This window comes from Dasypus novemcinctus, chromosome 22 (genome assembly GCF_030445035.2).
Source record: "Dasypus novemcinctus isolate mDasNov1 chromosome 22, mDasNov1.1.hap2, whole genome shotgun sequence".
In the NCBI taxonomy this organism is placed as follows: Eukaryota; Metazoa; Chordata; class Mammalia; order Cingulata; family Dasypodidae; genus Dasypus; species Dasypus novemcinctus.
Genome location: NC_080694.1, coordinates 73,056,599 through 73,072,423, shown reverse-complemented (window position 1 = coordinate 73,072,423; position 15,825 = coordinate 73,056,599). Strand labels below are relative to the sequence as shown.

Below are 15,825 nucleotides of genomic sequence, written 5' to 3'. Positions count from 1 at the left end.
AAATTAGCACTGCTTCACTGCATTGGTAGCATCACATAAGTGGTCCTTTGGAGAAGGAAGTGGAGAGTTGCTTCTGATGAGAAATATATGCTCCAGGGGTTGCAAGAAACACTCTCAAAGACTCAGAGGCTTTCTGCATCAGGAAAGATTTTAGAGGTCCAGTGAGCTGGGGTGTGTCACATATACTTTCACTGAAAAGCTGCATTATTGAATCTAGTTTCTCCTATCCCTGAGTAAGATGTGCCATCCTTGTAGGCCCTTTTGGATTTTGGAGGTGGTATAAATCTTATTGGAGATGACTTCTCATTTATTGGGCACTTAGAAGTCTAACAACATTGAGAGGGCCCAGGAAAATGAAGAGATCTTCAGTAGGTTCAGGTCCTGGTGCACATGGGCTTGTTGCTTGGAGCTGTGTGATCTAGGACATCCCTTTGTGCTGGTGCTATTTGTGGTAGATAAAAATACCCAAACAGGAGAGTTGCAGTACAGATTCTTTTGGATTCTAGAGCAAGTCTATGCCTCCAGCAGCATAGAACTGCACATGGCTATGAAAACTGTTCCTATCATGCTACTGGGTCTTGGGTCTTCATGGAACATCAAGTGACTATGTGACCAGAACTTCCCATCACAAGCAGGTGTCCTTAGACCCACAGAGTCTACTAACCAGCAAATGACAGGCCAAGGGTTAAGGGGATTTAGAATGGTTGGCAGAGGAGGGAAAGATGACTACAGATTATGGCCTAAGGATCAAGTGTAGTAGTGGGGACCATAGCTCATCCCACAAATCTTACATTCGTTAGTGATTCTTTTTCCCAGAAATTGGTGCCCAGCTTACATCCTGTGACTAAGGGAATGGCATGAATGTGAGGATCTTAATATGCATCTGAGTGGTGCAAATTGATGGGTGAAGATGCTGCTAGCTGTCTGCCCACATCTCCAGAAACCATGACTATTTTCATGATACAATTTTGCTTTATTCTTTCACACCCATTAGCCAGTAACTTCATCTATAAGCTCTGTTGGATTATTATTCATGCATAATGTAAGGTATATAGATATAAAGAAAATAGATGATAGTCCCACAATGGTAGACCTTCAGTTGTACAGAGTTCCCAATGAGTGGATCATGATGACCTACTGTAGGGTCTTGCCATAGTGTGGCTGCTTTCTGAGCTACTCATGTTACAAGATCAAAAGTGGGGTGAAGCAGCTTGGATGAGTCTTTTTGGGGTAGATCTTTAAGGAATTGTAATGTTGCTCACCCTGAAGAAATCTCTTCTCACTCAACTACTATCAAGACCACCAGATTCAGAAAGGAAATAGTAATGGAAAAATCAATGGCTTAAAGCAGCAAAGAACTCAAACTCCATGGTTATTAGAGAATCTTACAAATTGTTCCTGTACTCAAGGCTCAGTGTACTCAAGCAATTCAAGACTTTGAAAGTTTAGGCAGACATGAGAAAGAAGCACTAAATTCCCACTGAATTTGTGGAAAAACTTCAGAAGAAGGATGATATAGGGTTTCCATAGCCACAGACTGTTGTTCAGTTGTCTGAGACTGCATGGGACCAATATATTAGTAGCCCTGGGAAGTTGGGAAGAGGACCTAAAAACCATAAAAGACCAGGCAGTGGAGTTAAATTAGTTTTTGATAAAGTAGGGTTACCTGCTAGGTTAAAAAATCCTTTAGATACTAAAAAGGATGGGGAGGTCCTTTTGTGTTCTATGTTGCCTTTGGATGTTGGTCCAGAAGGCACAAACAGTCACACTTAATTGATAAGATTAGATCTCTTTTTTTACACTTTTTAAATTTAAAGTTAATAGCTCACAAAGAATGCTACATTAAAAAACATTAAAAAACATAAAAAAACATGAGATTCTCATATAACCCACTTCCTGCACCCCCGACCCCTCATTTTTGTAAATTGTTTTTTTGAAGATATATACATCACAAAAAAAGTTACATTAAAAAAAAAAGAGGTTCCCATATACCCTCAACCCACCCCACTCCTCCCACACCAACAACCTCCCCCATCATTGTGGCACACTCATCACACTTGGTGTACACCTTTTGTGTTGATGTCAAATCTGAAATGTTTAACCAGTTGTGGACTGTAGAAGAACAGCTAACCCTGAAATTCACTCCTTAAAGATGTAGAATCCTGCCACTGGCAGAAGGATAGGCAATAGGAGAGCAAAACAGGCTGTCAGCTGAGGGCAGAAGTATTTCATAAAGCTGACTAAAGCTGGCCTTCTAGTCCCAGGCAGAACACACAACTTATTAGTACTCCCAAAAGTCTTCCAGAAACAGACGACAGCATCCTCTTATTAAGAATCTCTTTAAAGCTTCCACCTTCATGATATCTCATGATCCTCCAGTGTATATGGATGAAGATGATGAAACCTGTTTTCATAGCTTCATGACTGGCAATCGAGAAGGCAGCATCTGAATAAAGTTATTTCTATTATTGAAGGAATTTATCTGAACGTAAAGAACTTTTATAGTTTTAAAGGTTAAAGGAGCAGAATCTTCAGCAGATGCAAGCTGAAAGTGGCTTTATTCAACCTAGGGCTTCAAGTGTGCTAAATGGCATAGAACTTACCCAGGGCACTTGGTGGCACCACCAGGGTATCCTCCACATACGTCTTTGGACTTCTTCAATTTTTGTTCAGACTGTGTGAAGCAAATATTCACATGCAGTTCACCAATTAGAACATAGTTGTAGGTCAGAAAAATTTCTAATTAATTATTTTTATTTTTAAACAAGCTTTAAATTATGTAAATGTTACATAAAAATATAGGGGAGTTTCTATATGCCCCACTCCTTTTTCCTCCCACACTTTCCCATATCAACAACTTCCCTCATTAGTGGGGTACATTTGTTACAATTGATGAGCACATATTGAAGCATTGCTACTAATCATGGTCAATACTTGACATTAGATTTTACATTTTGCATCAGATATTTTTATTGGTTTTGACAAAATGTATGATGGCCTGGACCCATCATTGCAAAGTCACTCAGAGCAATCTCAGTGTCCCACAAATACCCTATGTTATACTTATTCTTCCCTCTCACTCCCCTTAGAACCTCTGGTGATTCACTGCCTTTATATCAAGGATACAAGTTCTTCCATTGCTAGAAAAATAACAAATCTATTTTAGTCCATAGTTGCTTCCTCCCTTATGTTTGTTCATTCTCAATCTTCAGGATTTTAGGATGGTGATGCCCACTTTGTTTCTGATTGAGAGGGGCTGTTTATCTCATGGGGCAGATGGATGGAATTGTCTTGCTTGAAGCTGAATGTACTCTGCTTTTTTTTGTCTTTATTTTTTAATATTACATTAAAAAATATGAGGTCCCCATATACCCACCACCACCTCATCCCTCTCCTTCCCCCATAGCAACAATCTCCTCCATCATCATGAGACATTAATTGCATTTGGTGAATACATCTCTGAGCACCACTGCACCTCATAGTCAATGTTCCACATTATAGCCCACACTCTCCCACGTTCCATCCAGTGGGCCATGGGAGGACATACAATGTCTGATAACTGTCCCTGCAGCATCACCCAGGACAACTCAAAGTCCCAAAAATGCCTCAACATCTCATCTCTTCCTCCCATTCCCCACACCCAGCAGCCACCATGGCCACTTTCTCCACAGAAATACTACATTTTCTTCGATTACTAATCACAATAGTTCATGAATAGAATATCAGTAAGTCCACTCTAATCCATATGCTATTCCTCCATCCTGTGGACCTTGGAATGGTTGTGTCCACTCCACATCTATATCAAGAGGGGGCTTAGACCGATATATGTACACCAATGTTCATAGCAGCATTGTTCACCATCGCCAAAAGTTGGAATCAATCCAAAAGTCCATCAACAGATGAGTGGATCAATAAAATGTGGTATATACACACAATGGAATACTACTCAGCTGTAAGAACCAATACACTACAATCGCACGTGATAACATGGATGAACCTTGAGAATCTTATGTTAAGTGAAGCAACCCAGGCATTGAAGGACAAATACTATATGACCTCAATGATATGAAATAAGTTAACTGCCTCAGAGAGCTAGAGTCTGGAAAAGTGGCTTACTGGAAATCGGGGGGTGGAGGAAGGATGTGAGTTAATGTCTGTTGGGGTGGAATCTGTGATGAGCTGGGGGTAAGTATGAGCACAAAGAAGGGACAAAATGGGGGCAAGGGGTTACCTTCGGGTGGGGTTTTCTGGGTTTGAGGGGGGCTGGGGATGGGAAGAGGGGTAATATGGTGCAAGAAATAGGTGGGAGGGAGGGGCAACATACAAACATGGGAGAGTGCCAGAAGTTCGTTGAGAACTAAATGTTGAGTAAAACGTATCAAAGTATAAGTAGGAGGGTCACATGGTTAGGACGCTCAGGGGGTATGGTCTGATGCGGGACGGACTCCGGAGGGAATAGCTGAAGGCTCATTTTGCCAAGGTGGGTTCTACCATTGGGTGGGGTGGACCCATATCCTGGGGAAGACTAATGCCGTCGAATAGAGAGAACTGTATCTCTCGTGAGAAAGGACGGCTCCCAGGGCATTAGATTGGCAGGTGTTGTGGGCCCTAAGGGGAGGGGAAAATGGACGTGCAATGGATAGAACAAAGGTAAATAAGGGGGCAAAAGAGGAGTTATATGAGAGTACACGAGGATGAATATAAAACAGCTAATATTACACCAAAAACATATAGGAGACAACAGACTAACAATGAAAACCATAAGACAAAACATAGGATAACTAAAAAATTTAGAAAACTGTACAACCTAAAGTATGGACCACATAGTAAGCACAAATGTTACCTTGTTTGAAAACTATAGTTTCGGAATCTGTACATCAGTTTCAGGAAATATGATATGAATAAGTTAAAAGATTATTGCTGTGGAAGGGAAAAGGTTTTATGGTGGATCTGGGGAAATACTGTATATTGTATATATGAATTTTGGTGATCTAAGACTCTTCTGAAGCTGACATTATGTTGTGATTCACTTTACGGGAAGTTTTGGATCACAGAGTGGTTCAACAATGGCAGCGGAGGAATACTGATATGGGATGTTATTGACAGGATATATATGGTTGACAGGGAGTTATACAGGGCATATGCCCAGGGTATATGGTAATGTCTATATATACTCATAGTGGAAACAATTAAAAACAACAGCCAGGGGGGGTACTGGGCTCCTGGCCGGGGGGTCACTGTTGTGGGCCCTGGGAGAGCAGCGGCAATCCTCCAGGTGCAACGGCAGAACCAGGAAGGAAGGAGGGCCCAACAATGGGCTCTTGATACTAATGGCTACACTTTTGAGCCTATGCACCTGCAATAAGAACAAGGCCTAGAGTAGCATTGTGCCTGGGGGTTTCCTCCTGACAGCCTTCATGTTACTCAAATGTGGCCACTCTTACAGCCAAACTCAGCGTGTAGATGTGATGCATTCCCCCCAGCGTGGGACACGACACCCGGGGATGAGCCTCCCTGGCACCGAGGGATCACTACCACATACCAGCTGAAGAAGCAACTAGAAAATGACCTTGAATTAAAGATTCAATGCGGAACAGCAGAATATACCTGTCTACATATAATAACATGACTTCGGGAAGCGGTTTGACCTAATGTAAGGGGGAAATGGAAAGGAGAAATGAGATTATAAGGCTGTGAGTCTCTAAAAAAGAGTCTGGAGGTTGTCAGAAGGAATACCCCTATGTACAATTGAACAGAGTCTAAGAGACAGATAAGGTAGATACAACCCCAGGTATTGGTTCTTCTGAGGGATAAAGAGACCCACGGGTTCTATGGTCATGGCAGAAGGGGTTCACTGCCATGACAGATGGCCCTTCTTTGGAGCTGGTGTTTCTGTGTGATGGAAATGGACTCAGAGGGGATCTCTTTTCACAAGACTTGCATGCTACTTTATTGGAATAGTAGTTGGTGCTGAGTTTAAGATATATGTAGGGGATTTGAATCTCTGGACTGATAATATGACACCCAGGCCCAGAGCCTCAACAGACTTCAGCTCCTACACTTTGATTTATTGGACTTACCCCACTCAGCTAACATGGAGTTGAAGAAGGTCAACCACCACAACATGGAGCCTAGAGTGTCTACAACTAGAAGCGGGAAGAGTGCATCCAGTACCCATGTGGAATCTAAGCCCTCACTTGACATAGGTGTGCAATGGACACAACCAATCCAATGTCCACAGAGAAAATGTGGAATGGGTGTGGGAACGGTAGCCATGGGGGCTGCTGGGTGTGGGGAACGGGAGGAAGAGATGAGATGTGGAGGCGTTTTCGGGACGTGGAGTTGTCCTGGATAGTGCTTCACAGACAATTACGGGACACTGTAGATCCCCCCAGGGCCCACTGGATGGAACGTGAGAGAGTCTGGGCTATGATGTGGACCATTGACTATGGGGTGCAGTGATGCTCAGAGATGAACTTACCAGGTGCAATGGATGTATCACGATGATGGGAGAGAGTGTTGCTGTGGGGGGAGTGGGGGGTGGGGGTGGTGGGGTTGAATGGGACCTCATATATATTTTTTAATGTAATTAAAAATAATAATAATAAATAAATATTAAAAAAAATAAAAAAAATAAAAACTCAAACGGGGCTGCTCAAAAAAAAAAAAAAAAGAGGGGGCTTAGATTTCACATGGATGCTGGATGCAATCCTCCTGCTTTCAGTTGTAGGCACTCTTGGCTCCCTGGTGTGGTGGTTTACCTTCTTCACCTCCATGTTAGCTGAGTGGGGTAAGTCCAATAAACCGGAGTGTAGGAGCTGAAGTCTGTTGAAGCTCAGGGTTGGTTATCATATGGTCAGTCCAGAGATTCAGATCCCCTGGGTATATATAAAACCCCAACCCTAACTACAGTTCTGGTAAAAGTAACAGGAGAAGCTTGTGAACAAAGATCACATCTGAGTCCAGCTCCATCACACAGAAACACCAACTCTAAAGAACTGACATGGCATTGAACTCCATCTGCCATGACCATAGAACCTGTGGGTCTCTGTAGCCCTCAGAAGAACCAATACCTGGGGTTGTATCTACTTTATCTGTCTCTAGGACTCTGTTGAGGTGTGCATAAGGGCAACACCTCTGATAACCTCTGGGCTCTTTTTTAGAGACTCATAGCCATATAAACTCATTTGTCCTTTCCATTTCCCTCTTGATTCAGGTCAAAAAGCATTTTTAACTCCTGGTATTATATGTAGACTGAGATATTCTGCTGGTCCGAGTTGACCCTTTTATTCAAGGTCATTTTCTAGTTACATCATCAGCTGGTACTTGGTAGTAATCCCTCGGCACTAGGGAGGGTCATCCCCGGGAGTCATGTCCCATGCTGGGGGGAAGGCAACGCATTTATTTACATGCTGAGTTTGGCTTCAAGACTGGCTACATTTGAGCAACAAGGAAGCTCTCAGAAGGGAACTCTTAGGCACCCTGCAGCTCTAGGCCTTGTTCTTATTTCAGGTGCACAGGCTCACAAGCATAGTCATTAGTATCAAGGGGCTCATTGTTGGACCTTCATTCTTTGAGATGGGTGTTGTTCATCATCATCATTTTGTTTGTTCTTCTTGGTGATTCTGGTGAACTGGAGAGTCAGTCTGGCAACACTGCTGACATTAAAAGCTCTACTGGCTTATGAACAGACTGAAGATTTAAATCTCTGGTACATATATTTAATGAGAATTGGGCTAATTATAGGTTCAAATAAAAGGGGCAGAAGAACCATATTTAATGAAATTATAAATGAGTCAAACTCTGTTACATTGGAGAACATATATTCTAAGGTAAGAACCACTGACAGGGTGCTGAATTCCTGAGATTGTCTGTGCTCCCTATAGTATCTAGGTGTCTCCAGAGCCCTAGGGAGCACCCCTGCTTGAGGCACTTTTTACTGTGGCAGTCAAAGAGATCCTCCTTTGATGTGCATAAGCGTAATGTCTGGAAAGGACTCCTGATCTACTTTGAAACCTCTTAGCCATAAAAACTCACTTGGTTTTAATATTTCCTTCTTCCAGTCAAGGTTTTTTCCCAAATGCATTGCTAGTTGGTACTTAGTAATAATTCCTTGGTCCTAGGCAACTTACTCCTGGGAGTCAAGCCATGTCCCATGCTGGGGAGAAGGTAGTGAGTTTATAAACTGAGTTAGGTTTAGAGAGCCTAACAAGGAGGATTTCAGGAGGTAACTCTTAGGCAATATATAATGTTAAGTTAAGGTCCAATATCACAAGAAAAAGTCCATAAGTACAATCATCAATGTAAGGACCTGACATATTGGTCTGTCCTCCTACACTAGGCACTGCCCATGTACTCTAGGGATTCTTGCCACACTATTACAGAATGTAGCCAGAATCCAAAGGAAGGAATTTCATTTTTCTTTAGGTTATTCTATAGGTCTCCACCCAATTAGACAAAACCCCATGACCACTTGAACATATTCAGATCCTTTTGAGCTATGTCCCAGGGGTACCTCTCTTCACACAACCTGCATCACTTATACCCCATACCTATGATCCTTCCCTGCCACAGTTGTGACCTTTCAGCAATCTGAAACCTCCCTAACAACAAAGCCAAAACATAAATGAATAAAAATAATAAAATAATAACTAAAAAACAAAAAAAATTCAAAATTAAAAAATAAAAAATAAATAAAAAATTAGATTTTTTTCATTGTGTCTTTCATCACCATAGATATGTTATGTTTTATGTACAGTGGCATATTCTTCTGTATGTTCCCCCCAGTGTTCTGTTTTTGTTTTTGTTTTTTTTTTGCTTTATTTTCAAAGAAAATCTAGGTTATGGAAATATCACATAGAAAAAATAGGAGATTCCTATTCACTCAACGCTTTGCCCCTCTCCCACTCTTACCTATTAATAACATTTTATATTTGTATGGTACATTTGTTACAATTGATGTACAAATTTTGAAGCATTGCTACTAACCATGGTCAAAGGTTTTACATTTTGCATGGTACAATTTTATAGGTTTTGACAAATTTAAAATGGCCTATATCTGTCATTGCAAGATCATGGAGAACAATTCAAATGCAGTAAAATTGCCCAATGCTCCATCTATTTTATTCTTCCATCCCCCTTCCCTCAGAACCTATGGTAACATTAAGTTTGTTTTTGAAGAATAGGGTTCATAGTTACATGCATAATACTGAAGTCTTGATAAATAGGTCTGTTTTTTGTTTTTTTTTTAGGTACTGCCTATGTTCTTGAGATATTCTTGCCTGTCTACTTGAGAACATAGCAGCACCTATACCTGCACTACTTTCCCCCAGTGTTGGATGTGACTTTTGGGATTGAACCTTCCTGCCACCAAGGGATAATTACCAACTTCTGACTAGTGATGCATTTGAAAAAAGACCTTGACTAAAAGGCAGAAATATTAAATACAAGTGTATTTTTATGGCTAAGAGATTTCAAAGTGAGTCCCGAGTTCATTCCAGAGGTTACACTTATACATGTCTCAGCAGGATCTCACTGACTGTCACAGTAAACCGTGCCTCAAACAATGGGGCTTCTGAGAGTTCTAGGGACATCTGGACCTGATAGGCAAGATAGAAAATCTTTGGAATTTGGCACCCTGTCAATTGGACTTCTTTTGGAATATAAGTTCTCTAATGTAACAGAGATAGACTTACTTATAATTTTCCTACACATGACCCTTCTGCTCCTTTTATCTAAACTTATAACTAACACTATACTCATTAAATATATGTAATGTAGACTTAAATCTTCAGTCTGTTTGTGTGCTGGTTTAGCCCTGAATCTCAGCAGAGTTGAAACATCTACTCTGCTTTTTATTGGACTCATCAAGGACAACTAACAAAAGGGTGTTGATGAACAATACCCATCCCAAAAAACAGAGAGTATATACAACTGTAAGTAAGACAGTTCCACCCAGCTGCCCATGGGTTATAAGCCCCCTCTCAATCAGAAATAGAGTGGGCATCGCCATCCCCAAAACTTCGAGACTGAGGCATGACTAAGCATAATGTGGAAATGCAGCAATGGGCTAAAGTAGACTTATTATTATTTGGTCAATGGAAGAGCTTTTATCATTGTTTAAAGGCAATGGCCTCCAGAGGTTCCGAGAGGAGGGAAAGGGAAGAATAGGTGTACCATTTTTGGGACATTGGATTTGTTCTGCATGGCATTGCAGTGACAGATACAGGCCATTCTACATTTTGTCAAAGCCTATAAAATTGTGAGGGGAAAAGTGTAAAATCTAATGTAAACTGTTGATCATGACTAGTAGCAATGTTTCAACATGTGTTTTGATCAATTGTAACAAATGTACCACACTAATGAAAGATGTTCTTAATGTGGAATATTAAGGGATGGGGAGAGTGTGAGGTATTTGGGAAATACACTATATAATTGATGGAACATTTGTGTAATCTAAAGCTTCTTTAAAATAAGAAAATAATAAATATTTAAAAATAATGGAAGCAATGGAATATTGCATAATTTTAGAAAGTAATTTGGAAATATTAAAAATCTGTAATTTTTCCAAAACCTAATTTCAATAATTCTATCTTTCTAATTTTATTTTAAGGAAAATTAAAATGCTGAAAGTATAAGGTTTAATTTGTAGTCATATGGCTATTACTGAAAAAATATCAATAGGGAAATTAAAAGAACTCAAATTACAGAACAAGAATTTTGGACTTACATTTATTTCTAAGTACTTATAAATGTGCTGCAAGGATTTTAATAATAAATTTTAATGACTGGGCCCACTTTATGACATTTTCAGATATTGTTATGAAATTGTTTTAGATATCTTTTAAAAGCCATTTCTAGGTTTGGTAAATATTGGATGTCTAAGATTTGAAGATAATTCTGAATTTCAAGCAAAGATGAAAAAACACTGTGTTCTAGCTTTCTGGGATGTTTGCATTACAGATTCATTTATATAAACTTTTTCATAGGAATGTTCTATTTCTCTTTCAGAAATACTGGATGGCTAGGGAAACATGTCTCCAGGTGTGGCTTCAGACCAGGAGCCTTAGCACCACCTGAGAGCTTGTTAGAAATCCAAGTACCTGAGCAACACCAGGACCCACTGAACCTGAATTTCTGACTGAGCATGGAGATTCCAATGATTTAATGGGTCCTCCAGGTAATTCACAGATGTATTAAAGTCTGAGAGTCCTGAGTGAGGGGCACCCAAACCCTGTCCTAATTAACTAAATTAACTATTCTTCCTCTATGTTAGATTTCAAGCACTCTAAGTCCCAAGTGCCTTGTGGGTAGAGTAAATGAAATATATTCATCATTTGGTTCAGGCTTCCATTAGGAAAGATGCCAAAAAAACTTGGGTCTCAGGGGAAACAGCATGTTTAAAAAGATCTGCATTATTAACTGTGATAAAGTCCAGAAATTGGTAATCAGCTTTGCTAGCTAGCTACACATAGAGAACCAGCTGTGGTGAGTTTTCTAATCTTGGGTAAGTAGAGAGGGAAAATTTTATGGAAACTAACAGAACCCTTTAATCTTCAAATTGAGTTTGAAAAAGCACAACTGTTAATTCTAACAAGGAAGGAAGCATACTTCCCTGGAAATGAGCAGATTAACAAAATCTTTTGGTTAAATTCATACAACTGTTTTACAAAAATGGACCACATTAAGGAAAACAAGTAAATTGAAAAAGGTTAGTATTTTATGTGTATATATAAATATCCAGTAAAGCTTCCTTGAAATAACTTCTTCAAATAATCCCTCTTATCACTGGTTGAAAAATATCCCTGGACAGATATGTTTTCTGTGTAGTTGTGGCTTAAAAAAAAAACAAAGTTCCTGTTTGGATTTCACTAATACTGATAGTTTTTTTTACGTGTGAGGAAGTAGTGGTAATTGGAAAGGACAATTCTTATATTTAAGTACTCTCAGTTTCATTTTACCTATAAAAGTGAGATAAAATTCTTCAAGTCAGAGCATATAGAAATGCTTGTATGAATTAAATAATATATAATTCCAGTATGGTATCTGTCTCATAAAAATGAGCACTCAAAATTGTTTAGGTTTTTCATTTCCCCATCTATTGATAATTGTTTGTAGATACTTGGCAAATTAAAATATTTACCAAACCAAAATAAAATAAATATGGACAATGATGCTATTTTTCATCTTATCAGTTTAATTTAAAAGGCAAAAATAGGCCATTGAAGGAAGAAATCTTGTTGGAGGCACATACTTTTATTTCTCATTCCTCCTTCATTTTATCATCCAGTGTGAGACTTTGATTGAAATGGATAAATTTGGGTGGGGGGTCTAGATACATTAATCTTATGATTCATATTGGCAGAGTGAGAGAAAAGAGGCCTTTAAATTTGGCAGCCAAAACAAAATTTTAAAGTATTTAGTTAATTTAATATCCATTTTTATTATAAATTTAAACCAGAGAACCATGATGTGGGGGCATTTTCAGGACTTGGAGTTGTCGTGGTTGGTACTGCAGGGACAGATGCTGGACATTGTATGGCCTGCCATGGCCCATTGGGTGGACTGGGGGAGAGTATAAACTACAATGTAAACCATTATCCATGTGATGCAGCTGTGCTCCAAAATGTATTCTCCAAATGCAACGAATGTGCCACAATGATGAAAGAGGTTGTAGATGTGGCAGGAGTGGGGTGAGGGGGGTGGGGAGTATATGGGGACCTCTTATATTTTTTGAATGTAACATTTAAAAAAATAAAGATAGGAAAAAAGAAAAAAAAGATGTAAAAATGGGTCCTCAAATCCAGCTTCATTCTTCACAGGAGAATGTCAGCACAGGGGCTTGATACCACACATTAGAAACCTAAACCAAATAAAAAAGGTTATAGTCCATGCACAAGGAGTGTGCCCCTGTAAGGAGAGCCACCCATCACAAAAGAAAGTGCAGCCTGCCCAGGAATGGCACCGCCCACACAGAGAGCTGACACAACAAGATGACACAACAGGAAGAAACACAGATTCCCATGCTGCTGATGACAACAGAAGCAAACAAAGAAGAGCAGCAAATAGACACAGAGAACAGACAACTGGGGCGGGTGGGGGGGTGGGGAGAAGGGAAGAGAAATAAATAAATCTTTAAAAAAAAAGGTTATAGTAATATTTAATTCATGAAAGCCTCTCCCAGATCAATAGGGAATGGGGCAGGGGTCCTGGCTTCAAGTTTAAGATTCTCCAGGTTATCATTTTTAAGATTTCCCAGGGTTTAGAGCAAAGCACACACACACACACAACATTGATGTGGCAGTTTCCCCGCTGTTGTGAAGAACTTGCAAAGGATGGAAAAATAACGGAATGTGAGCTACTCCTTATGAAGTAATCAATTCTCATATTCTGATGAGTATTTTAACAAGCCTAGAACTCTTTTAATAAAGGGAGAGCACTTGGTCACATCCACAAAGCCCAAACATGGACAATGAACCTAAACTTGACTTCTTCCTTCTCTGAAATATCACTCTATACTCTTCACATTCTTTTTATCAAGTTGCATACTGAGTATTTGAATATACCTCCCTGGTGGTCTAGGGGCTAGGATTTTCTTTCCACATTTAAGACCACTTCAAAACAATCATTGTGTTTTCTCTTTTGGCAATTACCTTTGCTTGCAGTAAATTTTCTGTAACTCTTTAATTACTTGAACTGAAGATAAATGATGTGAAGAGAAGTTGACTAAAATGAAGATTGAAATACAAAGTTCATAGATACAGATGATACTCCAGGCAATCAGAATAATCACTGATTATGAAAGCGACATGTAAGTATTTTTTTTTAAAAAGTGTTTTGTTCTAGATTTTGATGATCAGACATTAATAAAATATTAATTGGAGGGATGCTAACTCCATAGTTTTTAGTATTGAGTCCACAATTACACATGGCTGTCCTTTAAATCACAGTTATTGGGCAGGAAATATGTTAAGTATTACCCTGTGATGCCAACAAACCCATGCTTCAATTTGCAATGCCGTATTTCCTCTAAAGGTCATTCCATTTGCAAAAATAGAGCAATTCAATATATATGATTGCAACCCACCCAATTTCAGAATCTTCCATCCAAGAGCTATCCCTGCTTTTTTTTTTCTTGACTTAAAGAAAAATGATGATTTTCACCTGTGGAAATGGAATAATGATGCTTTTATTCCAGTTTGGATGAAAGCATTTTTCTGGAAGAACGCCACTGATGTTGACCACATGTGTACTCAGCTATAACTACTGGTCTACTTGTGTGGACTGCAAACTTCCTGAATATAAGAAACACATCTCTCATCTATGGATCCCCAATACCTAGGACACAGCTGATCTCTAACAGGAGCTTAATTAGGAATTTTTAAAGAAACACTGATGAATAAATGAAAGGACATATATGGTAATATCTTTCCAGTGCATTTCCCATTTTCTCTTATCTTCCAGCCACCACCTCTTCATTTTGTATCTTCAAAATGGTTATGGAAAATGAAACCACAATGGATGGTTTCCTCCTCATGGGGTTTTCTGACAACCGTGAGTTGCAGGTCGTATATGCCTTGCTGTTCTTGGTGATGTACCTATTGGCCTTGGCAGGTAACCTCATCATCATCACCATCACCACACTGGACCAGGCTCTCCAATCCCCAATGTATTACTTCTTGAAGCACCTCTCCCTCCTGGACCTCTCCTTCATTTCCGTTACAGCCCCGCAGTCCATTGACAGTTCCCTGAAGGGCAATGGCTCTATTTCCTATGGTCAATGTGTGCTTCAAGTTTTCTTCTTTCTCTCCCTGGCCTGGGCTGAGGTGGCCATTCTCACCGTGATGTCTTATGACCGCTATGCAGCCATCTGCCTCCCACTGCACTATGAGCTCCTCATGGATCCTGGTACCTGTCGGGGGGCTGTGGCAGCTGTATGGCTGAGTGCGGCTGCCTCTGGAATCATGTACACAGCAGCCACGTTCTCCATCACATTCTGCAGGACCAAAATCATCCACCAGTTCTTCTGTGATGTGCCCCAGCTGCTGAAGCTCTCCTGCTCCAATGATTACCTTGGAGTACTTGGAGTGGCTGCTTTCATGTCTGTCGTGTCTTTCATCTGCTTCTCCTCCATCATCATCTCCTATATCCACATCTTCTCCACAGTTCTAAAAATACCCTCTGCTGAGGGCCGATCCAAGGCCTTCTCTACTTGCTTGCCTCACCTCTTTGTTGTCTCATTTTTCATGTCCACAGGCATGTTTGAGTTCCTAAAACCAACTTCAGATTCTCCAACTACTTTTGATCTTATGGTTTCTATCTTTTATACAGTTGTGCCCCCAACACTGAACCCTATCATTTACAGTCTGAGGAATGAGGCCATGAAGGGAGCTGTGAGACGGTTATTGTCGGGTGGGGACTTCCCTGGGAAGAAAGCTTTTTTGTCCTGTTGTGGATGAATATCCAGTATTATATACAAGGAACGTTTGAAATAGTAGAATTCTTTCAATATGTGGTATTGAGGGCAGGAAATAACATTTTTCCTACAGATTAAAAATACAATCATTGTTATTATGTATGACTCCATCTTTTCAGTCATTGAATCGATTTTTTTCATTCTTTCAAATTGAGACAAAATAAACAATTATAATCTTTAAAACATAGGTCCAGTAGTTCCCTTTCCCTCCCAATATGTATAGATAAACAGACAGACAGACACACAATACACACACAATGAAAAAAACACATGTTCTTGTACTTGGAACAGAAAATAATGCAACACTAATCAGAATTAAAAGATGATAATTTACCCACAGCTCCACAACC

At 39.8% G+C, this 15,825-nt stretch overlaps 1 protein-coding gene and 1 pseudogene across 1 annotated transcript; both read left to right on the top strand.

The window, feature by feature from the left end:
• Positions 1-1,084: 1,084 nt before the first annotated feature.
• LOC101445834 (ZZ-type zinc finger-containing protein 3 pseudogene) lies at positions 1,085-2,682 on the top strand (annotated as a pseudogene).
• An 11,816-nt stretch (positions 2,683-14,498) lies between these two features.
• LOC101445382 (olfactory receptor 14J1-like) lies at positions 14,499-15,458 on the top strand. The gene has a single exon (XM_004449884.3). It carries the CDS (start codon positions 14,499-14,501, stop codon positions 15,456-15,458), a length of 960 nt encoding a protein of 319 aa, XP_004449941.3.
• The last annotated feature ends 367 nt before the right edge of the window (positions 15,459-15,825 follow it).